Genomic DNA, 24,094 nt, shown 5'->3' with positions numbered 1-24,094 from the left:
ACAAGGCGAACGAAGGCACGTGAGGAATGCTTACACACGGACACACAAGGAAAAGGCTTACTTACACACACAAGAGACAGAGTTTCAAATGCCTTTGTGAAAAGAGAAGGCAAGCCCGAATGCTCCCTTGCCACAAGTCGCACGAACACACAAGCAAGGTTTACACATGGGAGAAACAATTTCAAACGTCTTTGTGAAAGGAGAGGTGCATGGGCAAGCTTGAACGCTCCCTTGCCACAAGTCGCACAAGCACACAAGCAAGGTTTACACACGGGAGACACAATTTCGAACGCCTTTGTGAAAGGAGAGGTGCATGGGAAAGCTCGAATGCTCCCTTGCCACAAGTCGCACGAACACACAAGCAAGGTTTACACACGGGAGACACAATTTCGAACGCCTTTGTGAAAGGAGAGGTGCATGGGCAAGCCCGAAACGCTCCCTTGTCACAAGACACACAAACAAATACGCACAAATGATGATAATAAATAAGCACAATCAAGATTTACACATAAGACAAGTAGATGAAAGAAAACATTAGTTTATATCAATATAATAGATTCTTTTATAATATAAGAATCATGTTACAATGGGTTGGATACGAATATGAAGGATTGTTTATAAATGAATGGGGGAAGAGAGGTGGAGGAAAGAAGAGAGTGGAGCATAGAAGGAGTATCTTTGTTGATGATGCCTCTCAATGTTGTTGATCCTTCTTCTTCCACTTTCCAATTGAGTAGAGCTTCCGTGTTCCTTCTCCCTCCCCCCCTTCTTCACTAAAATAGGCTCTTATTTATAGGTTTAGGATTGCTTGCCTTTTCCCCCTAAAAAAAGCTTGTCTATATGAGTCGACTTTTCTTTTCCTCACTATATATGAGCATCAACTCTTCTTCACTTGCCGCGATTGCCGTCGTTCCTCGAGTGCTAACCGGTCTCTTGCCGGTTGGGTCTGCTCATCGTAGAATCGATCCTTACCGGTCGACTCGGAGTTCATTATCTTCTTCTCCGACTCCCAGTCGGCGAGCGTCTTGTCCTCCATGAAGATAATATCTCGACTCCGGAATACCTTCTTGTCGACCAGGTCCCACACTCGGTAGCCGAACTCATCATCGCCGCCTTCCCTCCGAGCCTGGGCGATCTGGAGATCCTTTACCGCTCGTGTCAACTCCTCCAGAGCTGTTCCCCCGGACGAGCCTCTGATCACGCCGGTCGAAGACGAACCGGTTTCGAGCCACTCCCGGGTCTCTTCCCTTCGTACCTGCGGTATCGGTTCGAGCTTCCTTGCTACGACAGGTCCCGTCCCGGTCGCCTCTGTATCAGCCCACTCCCACCGTTTGTCAAAACGGCCGCAGACTCTCTTTACTGCGGCCCAGTCGGTCGTCAGCCCGTCTTCGGTTTCCAGTAAGGAGCCAACTTGCCCCCGATCCCGTGTGTCAACCGACTTGACAAACAATAGGACACGACTTGTGTCCAGAACAGTCCGATCGAGCGCCGAAAGGCACGCAAAGCGTTCCTCAAACTCCCAGAGGAGTACCAACGCATTTCTTCCTTTGTTGGGGGACTCCACCCATTCCATGAAGCTCTGCTTCGAAAGTCGAAGCGCGTCATCCAGCCCGTATTTCTCCAGGAGCCGTCCTTTGAACACTTCCCAGGTCCGGCTCTCCGCCCGGACCTCGAGCACCTCCGCATGGATGCCCGGCATCGCCACTCGAGGGAATCCGGCAAGACGCCTCTCTTCCGGAATATCCCTCATCAACATCTCCGCCCGGTAGGACGCCAAATAACTCGTGGCATCCTTTCCACTGAACCGGCCGATCATACCGACGATCACCTCAATAGCCCTGTCAAGGGCGTCGGTGCCCTCACGCGCGCTCACTATCCGGTCCACGGCCGAAGCCATGGCCTCTGCAAGATTCGACCCCCTCATCTTCTACTCCTCTGCCGCCTGCTTCACGTCGGGTTCACCAAAGATGTCGCGTTACTACGCGCGTGCATGGGAAAACGAGGCGGGACCACCGGGGTCTTGAACCGAAGAGCAGGTGATAGAAGGGGAAAGAGAAGGAGAGAGACGCCCGGTCACGTATGAGCAAAGAAACACAGGGGCGTGGCCCGTCAACACAGAGGACGCGAATGGACACAGAGACAGGGAGACACAAGTGTTTGTAAATTAACGAATAACAAGTACACATCAAAACACGCGAGCGGCTACAACCGAACAGGCCGGCGAACAGATGCTGATGCATGTTCGTCTGCGCACGAAATGGGGATAGGATGGAGGTGCTGCCGGAAGCACACGGGCATTCCTCGAAGCAGCGCGAGCCTCCCGAAACCTGCAGAGAAGAACAACAGAGAACAGACAGAGGAGAAGCGTTCGGTTCCGGTCCGACAGCACTTCGTCCTCCTAAATGCGCGCCCCTTTCTCCCTGCGTCTCCCTCTCCTTTATAGCATTAAGAAGGGAGCCGTCTCCCTCCTTTACTTCCTACCTACCGAATCTAACTACCCCCGGATATACCTTCGTACTCGCCAAGGGACGGTTTTCTTCACGACACCGGTTCATTAGGTAGACGGCCGTATTTGCAGCTTCGGCCCAATATGACTTGGGCATATGCTTCTCGTTCATCATGGCCTGCGCTACTTCGAGGATGTGCTGATTTTTGCGCTTGACTACCCCGTTTTGTTGCGAAGTGTGTCGGCAAGTCAATTCTCGCCGAATTCCTTCCTTTCGGAGATACGCCGTGAAGTTGTCTGAGAAGTACTCCTTGCCGCCATCCAATCGAAGACAACGTACATGTCGGCCCGTGGCTTTCTCGACTTCATTCTTGAAATTTTGGAAGTGTCCGAACACTTCGCTCTTTTGCCGCATCGGGTAGATCCAAGTGTGCCTAGAGAAGTCGTCGATGAAAAGCACGTAATATCAGCATCCGCCGAATGTAGCCGTTTGCGCCGGTCCCCATACGTCGGAATGGACTACATCGAGTAGACCTTTGCTCACATTCCACTCTTTCGGGAATGGGTGTCGGTGTTGCTTGCCAAATTGGCACGCTTCGCATACACCTTCAATCTCCTTCTCTTTGAATGTCGGGAGTCCGATGACGACTCCTTTCGATTTCATTGCTTTGAGTTTGTTGAGGTTGATGTGGCCGATTCGCTTGTGCCATAGCTCTATGTCGGAGTCGGCTTTCGTGTTTTTCGCGAACATGGCGGATTTCATCTCGCGTGAATCGAGAATGAACATTCGGCCCTCTCTTCGTCCTCGTGCGATGAGTCGGCCCTCTTTTTCGATGAAGCAACCGCCTTGATTAAATCAAACTTGTATCCCTTGCTCTACAATTTGACCGACGGAGACCAAACTCTTCGTAATGGTCGGTACATGCAAGACATTTTTAATGTAATTTTGCTTACCTTCTTTTCCGAACAAAACATTGCCGATGTGCCGAATCGGGTGCGTAGTGTCGTCTCCAGTTTCGACATAGCCGGGTCGGTCCGGCTCTCGAAGTTCTCGGAACCATTCTTGATGCGATGTCATATGGTTCGAGGCACCGAAATCAACGAACCATACGTCTTCCAGACCGGAGGCACTAGTTGAGGTAGCGGCCGACATAGAGTTTGCTCTATGGTTCATCATGAACATTCCGCTACGGTCGAAGTTGTGTGCATACATTCCGCTACAATCTTCATAGTCGGAGTTGTGCCTGTACGTTCCGCCACGGTCGAAGTTGTGTGCATACATTCTGCCACGATCTTCGTAGTTGGAATTGTGCATGTAATTTGTGAGTTGTCGGCTTGTGGAAGCCGATTCACGCATCTTCTTTCGGCACTCTTCTTCGTGGTGGCCGAGCTTTCTGCAATATCCGCATTCGGTTGCGTTTTGACGGCTCGGGCCGGAGTGGAAGCTCCCCCTTCTTGCGAAGGTTCCTCGTTGGCTTCCTTTTTGCGACCGAAATTTGGAGATGTTGTCGTAGGTCGGACCTCGTCCGCCTTGTCCTTGGCCGAATCGGCCTCTCGCTCGTCCGCGTCCTCTTCCTCCGTTTGATTGCGTGTAGAGCATGTGGCCTTCTGACTCATTGCTCATTGTACGCACGTGGTTTTCTTCGACCAATAGCATTGATTGGAGCTCGAAAAAAGAGGGAGATTTCTCCCGTGCTAGAACGGCGGTTCGCATCGCGCCGAACCGTGGTGCGAGGCCGCCGAGGCATATTTGAACCATCTCATCATCATCGATATTTACGCTTATTGAGCCAAGCGAATCGCAAAGCTCCTTGATCTTCAAGGTGTATGTCGTGATGGACATGTCCCTTTGTTGAATGTTGTTCAACTCTTGGCAGAGTTGAAGCTTCCTCGCGGTTGTGTTGGCGGCGAAAATCTTTCGTAGATTTTCCCACGCTTCCTTCGGCGTCTTGGCTTCGCGAATGTAACCGAGCATGTGGTCGTGAACACATGTCGCCAAACAATACATCACGCGGCTTGCGGCTTGCGGCTTGCTCCCATGTCGCGTATCCAGGAGCCGCTGTCGCGTTATTTCGCAAGTGCGTATAGAAACGAGACGGGACCGCGGGGGTCTTGAACCGAAGAGCAAGCGAGGGTGGAGAAAGAGAAGAGGACCGGTTACGCAGGACCGGGGATACGCAGGGACACGGCCCTTCAACACAGAGAACGCGAATAGACGCCGACACAGGTAGACGCGATCAAATGAATATGTAAATATATATATGAGCAAATATCCGATCAAGAGGCTACAACCCGCGATGGGGCACGGGACGGTTACACTCGAACAGGCCGGCGAACAGATGTCGGTGCCTGTTCGCTGCGAAGCACAAAAGGGAGCAGGTCGGAGGTGCTGCCGGAAGCTCTCGGGCGTTCCTCGAAACAGCGCGAGCCTCCTCGAAACCCTGCACAGGAAAACCTATGGAACAAAAGGGGAGGGAGAACAGAGAGGGAAGCGTCCAAAATCCGCCGACAGCACTTCGTCCTCTCTGCGCGCGATCCTTTCTTCTTCCTCGTCCTCCTCCTTTTATAGGTCCAGAAGGAGCCGTTCCGCATTAAATTTCTACCTACCGTCTCTAACCGCTTCGACGCCCCCCCCCCTAGGTACCTAATTCGCCTCTATGTACAACTTGGCGCGCACGTGCGTGAAGAGCCGGTTCCACGCCTTGGTGCCCCAATTCCACCTCTGGACGGTTTTCTTCACGACACCGCTTCGGCGGGTCGATCTTCATGCGCTCCTTTGATGTAGCTCAATAGCCTTGTCCGACAAGGTATTGGTGCATCTTGTACTCCCAAGATGCAAAGTTGTTTCGATCCAACTTCTCGGTAGGGAGAGCGCTCCCCATTTGAGTATTCATTGTGTCGATTCTTCTTCTTCTCCTTCTTCTCTCTTCGAATGCGTGCTATGTAGCGAAGCTACGATAGCGATGAGCCGGTTCTTGGTCATCGGCGTGGAGCACAACACACGATCACAATGAGGTGAATGGGCTAGATCGAGCTACCAAATCGCTCTTATACCATGTAAAGAATCAAGACATGGATTCTTGTGAAGCGGAAGAGATGTGCGTTATGTGTGTGTGTAAGAGAGAGAGAGAGAGAGAGAGAGAGAGAGGGAGTTAAACACAAAGAATACGCAAGGTAAAAGTATATTGACAAAGGAGAAAGACTCAACACTATACAAGGTGGGAGGAGGGTGCTTTATGTAGTCACCCGCTCTCTTCATTAACTACAAGGCTCATGGAGCATGGGGAATGTGAAAGCTCATAAGTTATGTGTCATAGAATATGATTCTATGACTCATACTAAATGCTAGAATACAAAGAGGTGACTTAATGGCGACTCTTGATCGTTGGAGTGTCTATTCACTCTCAAGGTGAGTTCACACACTAGACCAAGTTGAGCTTGATTCTCAACACCCTTTTTAGCTAAGTCAACCCAAATGGGTACCTTTGTATGAACTATAAATTGAGTATGTAAGAAGCTAACTAGGTTGGTTTTGATCTCTTATGTGCATTTCACATATTGGTGGAGAAGCGGGGTACCAGTCCCCCCACGTCCAAGCATCCACCTCTTCCCCCTCACCTTAGGTTGCCCACTAACTTCTTGTCCCACGAGTTTCCCCGATCCCCCTTTGACACGATAGCCCTCCTGTCCCCCACCTCAACCAAGTCCAGGTGGTCCTCAGTCCACAAGAGCGATTGATCTTTTTTATCACAAAGAACACATGCACACCACAATATTAAAACATGGACTTGCACCCTCAAATTTGTGGGCAAATTGCTCTTTTTTTATCCATTTCAAAGTAAATTCTCCACGTTTGCATGTGATTACTCCAATTTTGACGCTTTTTGGGTTTTTTGCTCAAATTTGGAATGTCTAAGTTTATAGACTAGGTTCAATGTATGTGTGTGTGTGTGTGTGTGTGTGTGTGTGTGTGTATTTTCACGAGCTTTTCCTCCTTCAGGTATGCCCTACCCGGAAAGGAAAAGATACCCATCACTAATGTCTATTATCCTATCGATAGCTATAGCGAATAATGATGTGGAGGACCAATGGTTATTTAATTCCTTTACATGGGACCGCTATAAAAGTTTTCGTTTGCTAGCAAAGGAAGTTGGATGGTTGTCAACTTTGGTTGGATTACTCATTGTGTATACGGTAAACTAGTGGCTTGGATCAATGTTGACATTCATTCCTTGGAAATCCTCAACACAAGACATAGGAAGAAAAAAATGGCAAATCACAAGAAATTTGGGAAACTTCCAGATGCCTCATAAATATAAACAAGGAATCTCTTAATCACAAGATGGAGACTCGCATTAGGAATTCTAGCACCTCTTAATTCAGGCGATCAAGAGGTCTGCATCTAATTGGAGTGATTAGAAGCGAGTCTCGCTAATCTTCATGCTTCTGATGTGTCAATCAGGGCATTCTCTTAATTAGGACCAAAACATGCACACACACACACACACACACAGAGAAATCACAGAAATAATCGGAGTGATTAGAAGAATGTCCTGCTAATGTTCATTCTTACGATATGCTAATTAGGGCTTAATCTTAATTAGGACTAAAACATGCAAAGAGAGAGAGTGTACCGGTGTATATACTATACACATAAGAGAAGCATAGTTTTGTAAATTCGGATAAATATAAGCAGAACTATGTATGTGGCCAATTTCAGAGCCGCTATAAGGAAAGAAAGAGGAGATGAAAGAAGAAAGGGAAGAGAAAAGGGAAAGAAGACCATCGCGATTTGTCTGTACGTAGTAGAATTGCGCAGGTTAGGGTAAAGTTTGAGAGGAAGAGAAGGAAGGAGACAGACGGATAGGAGCTGCGTCTCAGAAGTAATGGCTGCCGTTTCTTCTTGCTTCTTCAAGCTTCCTTATCTTTCTTCAACTTCAACTTCTTCTTCTTCTTCTTCTTCGCTTTTATGCCCCCGTTCTGCGAGTTTCTCAAGCTCTCATGAGCTCTCTCGTCCTCTTCTTCTGTCTCGATCAGATCGATCCCCGTCTTCCTCCATTCGATGTGCCGTTTCTTTGGACGTTTCTGGATCCGAAACCGCCCTGGAAACCGTCAACATTGCTGAAGATGTCACTCAGGTTCCATTCCTTCGTCCTGTTTCTGAAGTCAATTTTGTTCTTTGATTTCAGTACTACTCGTAAAGTTCCTTGGCAACTAAGGTTGGTAGGAAATAAAATTGATCGATTTCCATTTGAAATGCTATTGTTCTTAAAGTATCATTTAGGCATTTTCTCGAGGTATGTTTTCTCAAAATTTTTATCGATCCTACTATCAAAGGCGTTTCCAAAGTATTTTAGTCTCAAAGTATCCATTGAATTCACTCTCAAATGTTTTTCCAAAGCAATAATTTTCTGAAATGATCAGATGATTGAACTTACAATGGCACTTTGAAGAAATATAATGCTCAAAAGATAGATTTCTTGCAGTCTGAAAGGTGCTTTGGAAATGATTTTGTTTTAAAAAAAAGTAGATTAATTGCATTCGAAGGTTTTCCTTAGGTAATTCAAGTCTAACCATCGTCTCTCTATCTCTCTCTTGTTGCAAGGATAGATTGATTTCACGCTCATAGATGTTTCTGAAATAACATTGCTCTCATTGCGAAAATTAATGGATTCGCTATTTAAAATTGCTTTTCTTGATGTGCTCCTTACTTTCGTATTCGCAAGCTATCCAAATCTGCAATTTCCATTTAGATTATGGTTTATTTTGTCAGCTGTGCTAGACTTATATGCGAAATGAATTAGCCATCAGCACAACTCGCCCCATGTTTCTCTTATTAGAAGTTTTCTTAAGTGGAGGGCATGCAAATCAACATTTTATATTGCTGATCTTCATGAGAAAGATCCATTGGCTGCACTCTCAACGGTGTCATTTTGACAATATTGATAGTTATGTGCCTCCAAATCCATGGACAGCAGGAATTACATTTTAAGACACAAATATTCTGTATGAGATTTGAAAGCAGGCAAAATTTGAACAGGCAATATGCAGTTGTCTTAGGCGACAATTGAAGGCCACAAGTTCCACGGTCGGGAATTTAAAATTTTATATGTGTTTTTGACGTATTGATTGAGAAAGATCCATTGGCTGCACTCTCAACGGTGCAATCCAAATCTTGCAAAGCTAACCTTCCTGAAACATGCACACAAAAATAAGGTCAAGAGAATGTTCATTTGAATGTAAATACATATCTGTAAGAGTGCTCCATCACATGTAGACCTTGTGTATTGAGGACCTTGTAAGGTAGAGACTCTACAGAAATATGACTGCTATAACAAATCATATTTTTGTAAAATCTTTTGTTGAATTGTGATTAAATAAATTACATATTTGAATGAATGTTATGCTAATGAAATTTGGATATGAATTAATTTCTGCTCCCCATTTCTACGTGTGCATTATTAAATTTTAATGCAGATCTTTTAAATTTACCTTCACTGTATCTCAAGAGCATTATTGGACTATCTGGGTTCTGTGTGCAGTTAATAGGTAAGACTCCTATGGTCTACCTGAACAAAGTGACAGAAGGATGTGGTGGCTTTATCGCAGCTAAGCTTGAGTCTATGGAACCCTGCTCTAGTGTGAAAGACAGGTCCTAATTGAACCACAGTATTTGCTTGTATTGCAATTGTTCTCTTTTAATTCTTACTCTTGGCTTGCAGGATTGGGAAAAGTATGATTGATGATGCAGAATCAAAGGGACTGATTACCCCTGGAAAGGTTAGTAGGTATTACTCAGTAAAGATGAAAGGGAAGGTTATGGAAAATAATGGGAGGGATAACCTTGACTTATTGTTCCAAACAACATTTGTTATTTATCTTTGCAGAGCATTTTAGTTGAGCCTACCAGTGGTAATACGGGCATAGGTTTGGCCTTCATCGCTGCTTCTAGAGGCTATAAGTTGATCCTCACAATGCCCGCATCAATGAGTCTAGAGCGAAGAGTGCTTCTCAAAGCTTTTGGTGCAGAATTAGTACTTACTGACCCTGCAAGAGGCATGAAGGGTGCTGTTCAGAAGGCAGAAGAGATTTTAAACAAAACGCCTAATGCATACATGCTTCAGCAATTTGAAAATCCAGCAAATCCAAAGGTTATTATTATGATGTGTGAAAAGCGTCAAAATATTCTTGATTGTTTTCTATATTCCCCAATCACATCTAAACGGTGGAACAATACTATTAGCAATTGGAGCAATTATAGCTTTTTTCTCAACTTTTTCTCATCCTCGTTTGGGAGTAGACCAAGGCGGTTTTGGGAATTTAAAGTTTACCACTTGTTATGATGTGCTTCTTTTTGTTTTGAAAAGCTTGTGTCAAGATTCCTTATTATTTTGAAAACATTCTCCAGGTGCATTTTGAGACAACTGGGCCAGAGATATGGGAAGACACTGCTGGGAAAATTGATATCTTAATCTCTGGTATAGGCACAGGTGGCACAGTAACTGGGGCAGGCCGCTTCCTCAAGGGTCAGAAACCTAGTATTAAAGTGAGTATATAGTGAATGTTATAATAGTGTTTATGGATTAGTATATCACAAATTTCACAAGTATATATATGCCCATTGACCTTTTCTTATGTTAATAAAAAGATCATCGGCGTGGAACCAGCAGAGAGCAGCGTTCTATCTGGTGGAAAACCAGGTGGAAGAACCATTGCAGAAATGAATTTGGATTATCTATTCCATATGCTTGTCTTCTGCTGACAAATACTGTTTGATGAAATTGAAGGAGCGCATAAGATTCAGGGAATTGGTGCAGGCTTTATTCCAGGCATTTTGGATGTAGATATTCTTGATGAGGTCTTACAGGTGAGTTTAAAAGAGAAAACGAGATTTATTTCTAGAAAGGTTAATTCAGGTGAAACATTGGTCTATCAGTTTCAAATGAAAATATGCATGTTTCTGTATGTCTACCTATCTGATTCTGATAACTTTCTAAGAATTTTCCTCACTTTTTCTGTAGGTTTCTAGCAATGAAGCTATTGAAATGGCAAAACAACTTGCACTTAAAGAAGGCTTGTTGGTAAACATAAAAAAGCCTTTGTTTCATTACAAATCGTAAGATATGACTATATTTAAGAAATCTTTTTGTTGCATTTATGTAGGTTGGCATTTCCTCTGGAGCAGCTACAGTGGCTGCCACTCGTGTTGCAAAACGACCAGAGAATGCTGGAAAGCTCATTGTAGTAAGTAGTAAACTCATATATGTATAGATGATGTATGGTGTTTGTGTCAAGAGAGTGATTTGGCCACTCAGCCTGTTAAGTGGACTGGATAATCGATTATTCCTAAATAGGATGAGCTTCTCTTATAAATTTTATTTTTCATGGACAGGTTATTTTTCCCAGTTTTGGTGAGCGATATCTGTCTACAGTTTTGTTCCAATCTGTCCGTGAAGAAGCAGAAAAATTACAACCAGAAGCTTAGAGGTTTAAAGTCACCACATGAGGTTTAAAATCTTTGTTTTTCTCAAAATATCATAAGTTTCTCGAGTATCCTGTGCATGGAGGACGACTCAGTCACCACATGATTTTGATCATTGCTATATTGGGGACATTTTGATCATTCCTAAATAGCATGCTTGAAAATGGTGTAACTTGTTATTATGTATTTGCTATAATCTGTTACATAATATAGCCTAAGATTGGACTTTTCCTCTTGTTTTTACTTATTGCGATATAGAATATACGTCTCTCATCAAGTAAATTCTGAAGTGGTGATTGCGAAAACATTTCTTCACGTATCAGCCAAGTTAGCTTTTCATGCATGAAAAACGAACAGGGAATTATTAGAAAATGCAACAAAATTGTAAGATTCATGTAGGACTATTTGACTTGTTTTAGAGCATATTAATGTTCTGAACTGTCAATTTCAAAGTTTTTGTGAGTTTAAGGATTCATTGCTCCCTGGAGACAGCTTTCCAAATTCTTTGAACATCTCTGTCAAATGCTGGACCAAGTTCTTAGGTCAAAACTATGTCCTAGGACCAACATTATTGTGCAGACAAAATACTAAGCATTTTAAGAAAAGTAACTCCCGCTCTGACATAACTCAACTCATATTGTTGTGTGCATCCATTGGTGGGTCTCAACTTTAAAAGAGCTCTTTGAGAGGACCATGCTAGTATTCAAACTTTTCCTGTGTTTAATCGAGGGCAATGAATGAGAGGGCTAGTCATGAACATTGAATATTTAACTAGCATAAAAAAGATGATGAAATATCAAAACTTTGATGCCTAGGCATTGGTAAATCATATGATAAATTCAAAATACCTTTCTCAAACTATCAAATACAATCACTATCATTCTATGTTACAATCCTCATATTATGGCATTGCACATTTCTTGAGAGATTAATGGCCTAACAAGAGAGTCTATCCACACCCATCCTCTAATGCAATGAAGGCTTAGGAAAACTTGTTTATAACCTTTTAATGTTATGAAGACTTGTGTAAAGGTTTGATTTACAAAAGCGTCTTTCTTTATAAGTTTACTCTTCAATTTTGATTTACAAACTTTCTCAACTCCATTGTAATGAATTCCTAAACATGTATTTTTAACCTTCTAAAGGAGATTTGGGAACTCATTCTTAACCTACTAGTCCAATAAAGACTTGTGTATTTGCAACACATTTCAACATTACATTGATAAATGAAAAATCAGACGTATACCATGCACGATCATGCAAGATGTACACATGGTATGAATTCTTTATCATATAAAGGGTAAATTGTCAGATGTGGGTGCTTGAACAAGAAGGGACTCAATTCAGATGCTAATATATTTATGTTGTGTTTGACCACCAATACCAAAATGGGCCACACTCAATGGTGGCAATAGAGTCAAGTTTCTGCCAATGAGAAGTTGTCATAGCCATAACTGACCGTTATGATTCTAGTCATAACTTATCCTCGCACAATATCCTTCCATCTAATAGTTTATGTGTAGATTTGCCCACTTGTCTTCTTGAGGATAACCATGTTGAAAAGGTTCATCCTAATTGCATTCGATGTATTTGCTTGCATTATCGTAACGTTTGGGCCAAGAATGAAGCTTACACAAATTTGGGATTGGAAAAAGGCAAATTTGTTTGTTAATAGTTGTATGTAGAACTTGAATGCATGATCCAAGTGATGTATTCATAAGATAGGGGGTGTTGTTACTCAATAGTTTATTTTCAAGACTCCATGGAGATTTTGTGGCTTGCTCCAAGTTATGCCATGATATAAACTTGATATAATCACATAGTAAAGAAAAGACTCGTTACTTAAACAACAAGAGATTCTACCAGATTTCCCATGTGCCCGATAGAAGAACAAATGGAACAAGAAATCACCAACTCATTTAAGTTTCCTTGATTCCATGCTTAATTAAGTACATGTTATTGATAATACAATGGAAGTTGCTAACTTATAATTAGGAGAGAGATATTATATTGACATATTTTATGCGGCCAAAATGGCCTAAGACCAAACAAGAGTTTACATATTATGTCTAGACACTAGTCTTTGAGAACAATAAGCTAAAATAAATGTTACTAAGTTAAAAAATAGGGAAAAGTACCAGGATACCCCTGGAAGTTCGTCTATTTACCAGAATGCCCCTGGTAAATAGACGAACTTCCAGGGGTATCCTGGTACTTTTCCCTAAAAAATACAAATAAGATAAAAAGGAACAAATGTCCCATTCACATTAGAGGGTCTTTCCCAATCTCTTTTATTATAATTAGCTTACCCTAGTGGTAAGTTTTACACTATTAGCATTACATTTTGGGTTCGAAACTTCTCACCTCTCTATTACACCATATATATCTCTTATTTCACTAGATGCCATTGTGGAATGTAGGGGTTAAACCCATGACAACCTGGTCTCCATTAGGCAACCTTACCAACTAAGCTACATCCATCTGAGCTCTCTCTCTCTCTCTCTCTCTCTCTCTCTCTCTCTGTAAAAGCACACAATTATATTAAGGGAAAAGTACCAGGATACCCTTGGAAGTTCATCTATTTACCAGAATGCCCCTAGAAGTTCCAAATTTACCAAACTACCCCTATGTCCAAAAAAATACACTTTATAAAGTAATTATACACTTAAATCTACATGCCCTATTTACCAGAATACCCTTAAAACACAAATTTCTTTACTTAAGAGATTCTTTGGGTCCTTTGTACTTACTTTATAAAGTGTATTTTTTTGGACATAAGGGTAGTTTGGTAAATTTGGAACTTCCAGGGGCATTTTGGTAAATAGATGAACTTCCAGGGGTATCCTGGTACTTTTCCCTTATATTAATGCCACTAGAAAACCAGAATATGCACTTGAGGAAACGACCCCCACATGCCCTAACATGTTGAAATTCCAAAGAATAATAACTTTCAACTTCTTCATATAGGCTTTCACCCCATTGTCTATTATCAAACATGAAAGCATTACGCATATTCCAATTGTGTTGCAGTACCCCACATTGCAAAAATTGGAACAATTTCTCCATCTCATCATTTGAACCATTTTGAACATATTGAGAAAAAACTCAGTGTCGAGTCCTCAAATAACAACGGGTTAAACTTTGCCAAATGTTCGATAACTACTTCCAAATGATACATGCTATAATGACATTTAATGAACCTATGTGGACTCTCCTCCAAGTGAATGTGCAAAAGAAGCATGTGGTGCTTGCTTTAATCCATACAGTGCCATTGCACACATAACATATAAAGTGAAACAGGGCGTTGGGGCACAAGTGATGAGAGTGGTCGGCTATGCACACTTTGCCCTAAACAAGTTCGTGAGTCTGAGTATCACACTTTGATACAATGCTCTACCTTTGATCATATTCGACCATGCTTCCACATCTCTTCGATCGAGCCCAATCTTTGCATGAATTTCTCTCACAACCACAATGTGCACTCTCGATTGCAACATTCATTGGTAAAGTCCTTGAACATTGAGAGTCACTACTCACTTTCACACGTATCACGTGAAATGTAATATTTTTGGTCTCATAGGTCATATTTGACCTCCGAAGACGATAATATAATCTATCTATCTATCTATCTCTCTCTCTTTACATGCTCGACATATAGTCCAATTCGTTCAAGATATGCTGACATACTAAGAGGGAGTGATAACTTAAGTGCCATACTAAAGACACCACCAAGAAGGTTGAGCTCATATGTGTATGCTTTATTCACACATAGAGACTTTGTGCTTCAATGTATGAATACCCCTTCTTAGTTCTTAAGAAGGAGACACATATCAAGAACACATGTATACTCTGGTCCCATAGCTCAAAATTGGCCTCTTTATGGACGATAAAAATTCTAATTCTCTCTCTCTCTCTCTCTCTCTCTCTCTCTCTCTCTCTCTCTCTCTCTCTCTCTATTGTAAATAGTTCGCCCTAGTGGTAAGTCGTTACACTACTAGAGTCCAACACACTATATACCTTGGGGTTGAAACCCAATTTTCTCACCTCTCTATTATACTCCATAGATATCTCTTATTTCACTAGATGTCAGTCTGTGGAACCGTAGGGGCTGAATCGATGACCACCTGGTCTCAATTGGGCAACCTTACTTACCATTGCCAACTAAGCTACATCCATTGCTCTCTCTCTCTCTCTCTATTACCCTTCTCTATCTATCTATCTATCTATCTATTTGTCTGTCTGTCTATTATATTACCCTACTTCTACTAGGGAGCCTTGAGTGCACTGGTGGACTAGGAAATGACCTCCATTGATGGTCATTGGTGGGTGTCCAGTGATAAAGTGAGGGGTCACTAGCTCAGCTTACATAGGGTGAGTGGTGAAACCGATGAGAAGCAGGTGGCAGTCTGCAGAGACGAGGTAAACTAGAGGAATCGGTTAATGGTGTAATATAAGTAGGGCCATCAGATCGATCAGTAATCTGTTTCTGATGTGCTGAGTAGGCGGCGATCGTTTTCAAGATATGAAAGCAAACTTTCTGATCGTCAAGTATACCGAAAACTCTGGTAGTTTCAGTCGTTCTCTTCATCCAGACCCGGGAACCACCTAGTATGTAGTGCGTATATACATATGTAGCTTCTGCACATCTTCAGAGATTCTCACATGTTCTTCACATTACCACTTTTCTCTGCATTGTCGTGTTCCACGGGAAAGATCTATGTTGTGGATGGTTGCTGCGAATGCATATATGAAGACGTAGATTTTTTATGATGTGAAATAAGGTGAGAGGTAAGTCTTCCAAATTTTTGTTCTGATTAATGGGGAATATCATTCATTTGGGGGGGTGGGGGGGTGGTTAGGGCTTCTATTGTGAATACGACTTATGGTTCTCTTATGGCATGTGTTTGTTCACTAATTGTCCGTTTGCTCCAAAAAGTGGTATAAATCTGCTTAGTATTATGCCAACCAGCAGAAACTTTAGTTGGTTGTAGGTGGTTTCAGTCTCTTTTCTTCCAATAAGCATTGTAAGAATTGTTTTTCCATCATCCATCCACTTCAGAAAGTGGCCTACATATGCTTAGTTAATATCGATCAATTTCAAGGCTCATGCATTTTTTGGGGATTTCATAGCCTCATTTTTTCAATATGAGCTTCATTTTAATGCCGTTTCATGCAAAAGCTCGTGCATTTTGGCGATTGCAAAACCTTTACTGTCAATAAAAGCATGGTTCGTGTAAGATCTATGGCGTGTTTCGCCAAGAATGGACAATTCAGTTTAGAAAGTGACCTAAACCTGCCTTGTTTATGCTGGTTTGTAGACAATGCTGTGTATTTTGGGGGTTGCAAAACTTCTCTAGTCGATATGAGCACAGTTCTTTTAAGATCCATGGCATGTTTTATCAAGGATGGATAATCTCTGTAGTTTGATGCTGATCTATGGAGAATGCCATGTATTTTGGGGGTTACAGAGTCTTTATTGTCCATATTATCATGTTTCTCTTAAGATCCATGGCCTGTTTTGTCAGTAATGGACAAATCACTTCAAAAAGTGTCCTTCATGCAAAAGCAAGGGATTGCCATTCCCCAACACACAGCTTTGGAACTGATTCAAAGCTGTTCAAAGAGGAAAGACTTGGTTTCTGCCCAAGAAATCTACTCTATCCTCTCAAACGATGGCTTGACATTGATTCCCATCATCCATAACCACATTATCCGAATGTTTGCAGCATGTGGTAGCTTGACTTCTGCTAATGAAGCATTTCATAAGGTTAGGAGACAAGATGCTTACGCATGGAATGCCATTATATCTGCCCATGCAAAGCTTGGAAACATTGATACTACATTTGACATGTATAATAGCATGAGAAGGAAAGGCATTGAACCTTCGGTAGTTACATTTTTATGTGTCTTGAAGGCATTCTATGGTATTGGATCAGTGGGCAAAGGAAGGGCTGTACATGATGACATTATTAGAAGTGGGTTTGCAAGGCATTTGACTTTGAGTAACACGCTCATAGACATGTATGCAAAATGTGGAAGTGTACAGGAATCAAGATGTGTTTTTGACATGTTACCAGATAAAGATTCAGTGTCATGGGGTGCAATGCTCACAGGATATGTCCAGCATGAGTATGGCATGATTGCACTTGAACTTTTGGAGAGAATGCATGCAACAACTATAAGAAAAAGTAAAGTCATATATATATCTGCACTCAAAGCATGCACAATTACTAGCTTTCTAGCACATGGAAGACAAATACACTATTATATGTTACGAGAAGGGCTGGAAATGGATGCACAGTTAGCAAGCGTGCTTGTCGACATGTATGGAAAATGTGGAAGTCTCCAGGAGGCACACAGAATATTTGATGCTCTGCCAAATGAAGATGTAGTATTGTGGTCTTCCTTGATTGCTGGATATGTAAAGAATGGTTGCTTTGTAAATAGTTTCGAGTTGTTTGAGAAGATGCAGAGAATTCCAATACAGGCTGACAGGGCAATCGTCATTTGCATTCTAAAAGCTTGTGCTGGAGTTGGTAATATCAAATATGGATTATTGATGCATGATATGACTATCAGAATGCATCTAGAATCACAGAAAACTGTTGGAAATAGTCTCATCGACATGTATGCTAAATGTGGAGACTTTGAAAGTGCGTATATTGTGTTCAACATGATATCAGAAAGAGATGAGGTGGCATGGGGTGCCCTGATTTCAGGATATGTACAGCATGGACATGATCCTGATGCCCTTCATCTCTACGGAGAAATGAATGAGTGTATACTGCCCGATAAAGGCATATTTTTGTTAACCTTGAAGGCTTGTAGAAGGTTTGGAGCACTTTTGGAAGGCAAATTAATAAATCAACATATGATTGAAGTTGGTTTGGATGTTGATGTGGTAGTTGTAAATGCAATAATTGAAATGTACAGCAAACTTAACGAATTATATGATGCAATCAATATATTTGAGAAACTTCCAAACAAAAACATAGATTCTTACAACATAATTTTTGAAGCATACACAAACCATAATAATGTTGGTGATAGAGCTTTTCAGCTCTTCGAAAAGGCATTTCATAATGAATCACCAAGTACAAGCATCCTTGTAAGTATGTTGAAAATCTGCAGGGATATGAAAGCACTCAAGAAAGGGAGGTATATTCATGATGAGATTGTGAGAGGTGAATGGGAAGTAGAAGAAGTAATTAAAAACACCCTTATTGATATGTATGCCAAATGTGGGAGTATCAAGGAGGCTCACAAAGTTTTCGACGGTCTGCCCAAGAGTAATATTGTATCCTGGGGAGCTATGATTTCTGGGTATGTATTACAAGGAAAGGGATATATTGCTCTCAAACTATTTGAAGAAATGCAGCAACAAAATATACAGTCGAATGAAGTAACCTTTTCATGTGCATTAGGTGCATGCAGCATTATGGGAGCTATAGAAGAAGGTAGATTGTTACATGATAGGGCTGTTAGAAGCGGAGCTCTTACTAGTATTGTTCTGAACACTCTTGTGGATATGTATGCAAAGTGTGGACTCATCGAGGAGGCAGAAAAAGTGTTCAACAGTTTTTCTGACAGCAGTGTCATGTCATGGGGTGCCTTGATTGCAGGCTATACCATGCAGAATAATGGGCTTATAGCCTTAGATCTCTACAAGAAAATGCAGCGTGATAATATTATTCCTAACAAACCAGTATTCCTGTCCTCCCTACAAGCATGTGCCCTCATAGGAGCGATTGACGAAGGGCAAGTTATCCATGTACATATTATTGAAAGTGGGTATGAAACAGATGTGTTACTGGGGAATACTATGATTGATATGTATGCAAAATGTGGAAAACTACATGAGGCTCGTAATATATTTACTTCCTTGGGAACTCAGGATATGGTATCATGGAGTGCAATGATGTCAGGCTTCATTTGGAATGACAAATGCAACGAGGTGGATCAATGCTTTAAGAATATGCAAAAGCAAGGCTTGAAAGCACCTCAATTCATCTTCACAAACATACTATCTGCATGTAGCCACTCTGGACTCTTGATAGAGGGACTTAAATACTTCAAATTGATGACTTTAGAGCATGAATTGTTTCCCAATGTGAATCACTATAGCTGCCTGGGTGATATTCTCGGACGAGGTGGATGTTTGCTTGAAGCCATGGATCTTCTTCATACAATGCCAATGGTCCCAGATATTATTTCATGGACGTCTTTGCTTGCTAATTGCAGGATCCATGGCAGTAGAAAACTTGCAAATAAGTGCTTTCAAGAGCTTCTGGATCGTAAACCAAATGAGGGTTCATGGTATGTGCTAATGTCTGATATCTATGGAGATTCATATCCATCTACAGACTCTAGTGCAAAACCAGAGAAAAGTGATACATTGGCCATTCTAGATGAGTTGTATCCAGAATCATTGCCTTTGGGAGAATGTTGTTCCATATATTAGTTTCCATTCTATTTGTACTATTTCCATCAAATCCATTGACAGTTTTGGCAGATTTGGTAACCCTTGTGTTACTGAATGTTTGAATGAAAAACATTTGTCTTCAGAATCAAAATTCTGGCACTTCTTAGTTGCCTAGCTCTATGGTATGTACTTGACAACTCCCTCCAATTAGCTTGATAACAAGAAAATGCAAGGTACTACAGATGCAACCTATAGTGTCATTGCACATGCCAAGCTAGATGTAAAATGGTGAAGTAACTAGTATGCCAGATGCAGAATGGAGAGGCATATTGCTAGTGCACATATCATTCTTGGAAGGTGAAGAAAAGGAACTTTTGTCCTTGAAGTTGTAAGAACATGTCATCGAAAAACCATTGTGTGCATCCCATAAACTTTGGTATTTAGGATTAGGAGTGACCTAATAAGTTTCTAACCAAGAGTGGTAGGACAATTGCTCTTCTATGTGAAATGTTAGGTGATGTATAAAATGGTTGAATATATGTCATGTAAGTTTCATGACTTGACCAAAGGGTTCAGACTCTTATTTTGTAAAAGAGAAAAAATAAAATATAGTGATTGTCACATCTATTTGGATAGATAAATCCTTGGGAGAGCTTCAGATCCCATGTGTAGCAATAGTTGTGAAGAAAAAGCTCTGATAATTTGTCTGCCTCTATGAATCCAACCACATATATATGGCATCCTAACCTTCAATTAAATTTTATATTGGCACATTGAGAGATTTATATGAATGTACCTCCTATCAAAGTTATTTGGGATAATTGCATTTCAATGCAATGTAGTATCAAGATTATGCCATTTTTGGGTAATTTTGACATCTGGGTCTACTTGAACTTATACAGGCAATGTTTTATGCATATTGCCATTGGAATGATCTCCATCTTGGACTGGATTGGAATGGTCTCCCAAGCAAGTAAAGCACGTTTGCTAATGGGTGAAACTAGCTTTGATGTTGCTCAGGACCCTACTCATGCGGCCCTTAATCCACCAAGGCCTTAAATTCTGCATTGTATCTGAGGAAGAAGGCCTTGAATTTCACTTTTGTTCCCATCTGCATGCATAATAAGCACATAACTTTAATGTGTGGAAGAAGGTTCCAACAGGGAACTCTTTCCATGCCATGCAGAAGTCATGAGTCTGCTGCGGTTGTACATGGTGGTTGTTTCATGAAAAAGTGGGTTTACATCACCTTCTGACAAAATGATAGTACCAACTACCAACTGTAAATAATGGACTAGGAGGTGGTCAATCTTCCTCTCATGAAGAAGCATGTGATGGATAAAGAGCTGTGACAAGGCAGCCGGAATACAGTACATATGTAAAGTCAAGAGCCACTCAATAGATGTTTGTATCTCCTCCATCAAGACTGAATACCTTACCGTGTTAAGCTCCTCTACATAAAACAAGATGCAATTTCCTGCAATGCATCCAGATGACAAGCATGGAGATAAAAGAACACAAAAATCTTGGTAGATGAGCTTCATCAATATAACATGCTGTATAAAATAGCAACAGGGGAAAAAGAATCTAAAAAGGAAATCCAGATCTTGAGTACATGCCAGACAAATCATTGTCTACAATTAAGGATGATTCATTGTCTGTGCAGAGCTCCAAATTTGCCAAAATATATAAGCTTCTTAATGCCTCTAATGGGTAATTCTAGAACCACTGGTATAAAGTTTTGAATTATAATCTTAGACACAGCCAATGGTGAGGACAAACTAAGAAACCCAATGAACCTGAACTTGTGAGCATTTCGGATTTTCATATTCTTAAGAAAGATCCTTATAGACATACTTTCAATCCTTGAAAAAGTACAATTTGTTGATCTTAAATCAGATGCCTATCTATCCTGGCATGTGCATGGTGAATAAATGACCAATGTGCCAACATAGCACATCTTACAATTGTCTTCAAGTTTTTCCTCCATATCAGAGAAAAGCACTTTTCCACTTCACTCCAGTAACACATCATCCACTGCCTTTTTTTGTCCCTAAACTTTCAAATTGATCTTCTTCTCTATACATGCCTGTATCTGCATATATATTACTCATGCACACATATGCTGCAGCATTATCTTCATCCAGTTGTATGGAACATTCAAAGGCCCATCTCCTAAGATCAAAATTTCTCCATTTTTGACATGCACTCAAGAGAGAGAACCATAACTGAATACAATTAGATATCTCAGCCTGATGAAACACGCATATAGCATTCTCAAAGCACCCTGCACGGCTGAAAAGATCGACCATGCAAGTGTAGTGTTCTAAAGTTGGAGGAAAATGGTAGAAAACTTTCATAATGTTGAAGTAATTTTTCAATTCATCTAGTAAACCCCCATGACTGCATGCTGACAACAGAATAACAAATGTGATCCCATCTGGAACAATACCTTTTGCTATCATTTTGCTGAAGATAGCATAAATCCTGTTGATTTTACCAAGTTGAGCATATCCAGCCATTAGTGTAGTCCATGAACCAGCATCATGTATTGGTAGCTCATCAAACACTTCTTGTGCTTTTTCAATCATTCTACATTTAATATACATGTCAATCAGTATATTTCCAAGCATACTATCTGTTTTCAACAGCCCTTTCTTTCTGACATCCGCATGTATCTCTTCGCGCTTCTTAGATAATCCTACGCTGCCACAAGCTTTCAAAACACAAGCAAAAGTAAATGGGTCTGGGTAGAGTCCCTCTTTTCTCATCTGTTCAAAGAATGTCAAAGCCTCACGGCCAAGGTCATGTTGTGCATACCCAGCAATCAATGCCGTCCATGATACAGGATCTCGCATTGGAAGTTTATACAACACTTCCTTGGCTTTTGCTAGCATGCCACATTTGATATACATATCAATTATCGCATTTCCTAGCACAATGTCTTCTCTCAATAAGCCCAACCTATCAACCTCAACATGTATATGTTCTCCTTTATCAGATGATCCTGTGATAGCACAAGCTTTCAAAATGCAAGGGAAAGTGAAGGCATCAGGTGCAATTCCATCCTCTTGCATATGACTAAAGCAATTTAGGGTTTCCTTACCGAGCCCTTTCTGAACATACCCAGCAATGAGAGCAGTCCAAGCAACCAAATCTCTCTCATCGGAAGCTCATCAAACACAACTTGTGCTTTCGAAATCACCCCACATTTAGCATACATATCCACTAATGCTGTGCCAACTTGAATATCATTCTTCAAACATCCACGTTCACGGACCTCTGCATGAATCTTTCTCCCCTCTCTATGGATCCTATGCTTCCACAAGCTTTCAAAGTGCAACCAAAAGTAACTGCATCTGGAGAGTCTCTCATCTCGCATTTGTTCATAAAAAGTTAATGCTTCATTATTGAGCCCATGTTGAACATATGCAGAAATGAGTGCTCTCCAAGAGATAGTATCTGGAACCGAAATTGCATTAAAGACCTCAAGTGCCTTTTCAAGCATACCACATTTTCCATACATGTTCCCCAAAGCAGTGCCCAATCGTACATTTTTCTTCAATAGACCCTTCTTTCAAACCTCCTAATGTATTGCTTCTCCCTTGTTGATCAATGTTCTGCATAGTTGTTAAAAAACGCATATTCTACGTTTAGAGTACGTTTTAGAATACTTTGAAGTATTCTACACGTATTCTACATTTTAGAACTGCCGTTTTTTAAAATTTGACATATTCTACGTATTTAACAAGTATTTATCATTTCAAAAAATATTTTATTTTTTTTGAAAAAAAAACTTTAAATTTTAAGAAGTATTTAACATATTTTACAAGTATTCTACACGTATTCTAAGTATTCTAAGTATTTAACGTATTTAACTTACTTTATCTATACGTATTCTAAGTATTTTTAAAAAAAAAGTTAGAATACTTGTAGAATACTTAGAATACGTATTGTACGCGTATTTTATGCTAAGTATTTGCAACAATGATGTTATGTGACCGCAAGCTTTCAAAATGCAAGTAAAAGTGATGACATTTGGCATGAATCCCTCGTCTCTCATTCTTGTATAACAATCAAGAGCTTTTTCATCTAATCCTTTTGCCTAGTGTAACCCAATATCAATGCATTCCAGGAGATAACATATCGAACCGGAAGCTCGTCTAATAATTCTTGAGCTTTCGTAATCTCTTCACAACTCATGTACATACAAATCAAAGCAGAGTTCACATATATATCTTCAAGAAGACCACACTGAAGAAGATCATTGTGTATGCAGAATCCTTTTCTTATGTTTTTCTGTTTGGCACATAACTTTATAGAATCTACAATCGAGTTCTGGCCATGATGAACCATCTTAAATGTATCCTTTCTTTTCCCGGATATTGTCACATCCACGTACACTTCCCTTATGTATTGAGTTTGACGAGGGGAGTCTCTCTGAGCACAAGGTTCAAAGATTTGAAATAACCATAGAGAGTAATTCTCAGTAAATAGATGGAAAAAACGGAAATGTTAGGGAACTTACCTCACTACTGCGGTTGTTGCAGAATGATGAAGAAATCTGTTCTGTCCATAAGAATACTCTGTTCAAGCATGCCATTAGTTTGAAGGATCCATGGTTTCTCTTTGGGAGGCCACTTAATTCCTATATTCTCTCTCTCTCTCTCTCTCTCTCTCTCTCTCTCTCTACCATGTGGCTCCTATCATCCTCGTAGCATTCATGTTTTCTCTTTCTATAAAA

At 41.0% G+C, this 24,094-nt stretch overlaps 3 protein-coding genes across 3 annotated transcripts; 2 read left to right on the top strand and 1 right to left on the bottom strand.

The window, feature by feature from the left end:
* Positions 1-7,180: 7,180 nt before the first annotated feature.
* On the top strand, positions 7,181-11,171 carry LOC147861593 (cysteine synthase-like). The gene is made up of 10 exons (XM_087322137.1): positions 7,181-7,584; positions 8,989-9,098; positions 9,169-9,226; positions 9,334-9,597; positions 9,855-9,992; positions 10,095-10,146; positions 10,234-10,313; positions 10,468-10,527; positions 10,610-10,690; positions 10,839-11,171. The coding sequence occupies exons 1-10, from the start codon at positions 7,333-7,335 to the stop codon at positions 10,929-10,931; spliced, it is 1,188 nt and encodes a 395-aa protein (XP_087178263.1). The 5' UTR covers positions 7,181-7,332; the 3' UTR covers positions 10,932-11,171.
* A 4,607-nt stretch (positions 11,172-15,778) lies between these two features.
* LOC147861592 (pentatricopeptide repeat-containing protein At5g27110-like) lies at positions 15,779-19,730 on the top strand. Its single transcript, XM_087322409.1, has one exon. The coding sequence runs from the start codon at positions 16,456-16,458 to the stop codon at positions 19,387-19,389; it is 2,934 nt and encodes a 977-aa protein (XP_087178535.1). The 5' UTR covers positions 15,779-16,455; the 3' UTR covers positions 19,390-19,730.
* A 659-nt stretch (positions 19,731-20,389) lies between these two features.
* LOC147861591 (pentatricopeptide repeat-containing protein At2g13600-like) lies at positions 20,390-22,876 on the bottom strand. Its single transcript, XM_087322411.1, has 6 exons — positions 22,556-22,876; positions 21,440-22,466; positions 21,208-21,215; positions 20,989-21,069; positions 20,790-20,906; positions 20,390-20,461 (listed from the first exon to the last, which is right to left on the bottom strand). Exons 1-6 carry the CDS (start codon positions 22,874-22,876, stop codon positions 20,390-20,392), a joined length of 1,626 nt encoding a protein of 541 aa, XP_087178537.1.
* Positions 22,877-24,094: the final 1,218 nt, after the last annotated feature.

Source organism: Azolla caroliniana, unplaced genomic scaffold, assembly GCF_043228905.1.
Source record: "Azolla caroliniana isolate FFs.n. ecotype wild unplaced genomic scaffold, voAzoCaro1.0.p SCAF_7, whole genome shotgun sequence".
In the NCBI taxonomy this organism is placed as follows: Eukaryota; Viridiplantae; Streptophyta; class Polypodiopsida; order Salviniales; family Salviniaceae; genus Azolla; species Azolla caroliniana.
This window is presented reverse-complemented; position numbering and strand designations above follow the sequence as displayed.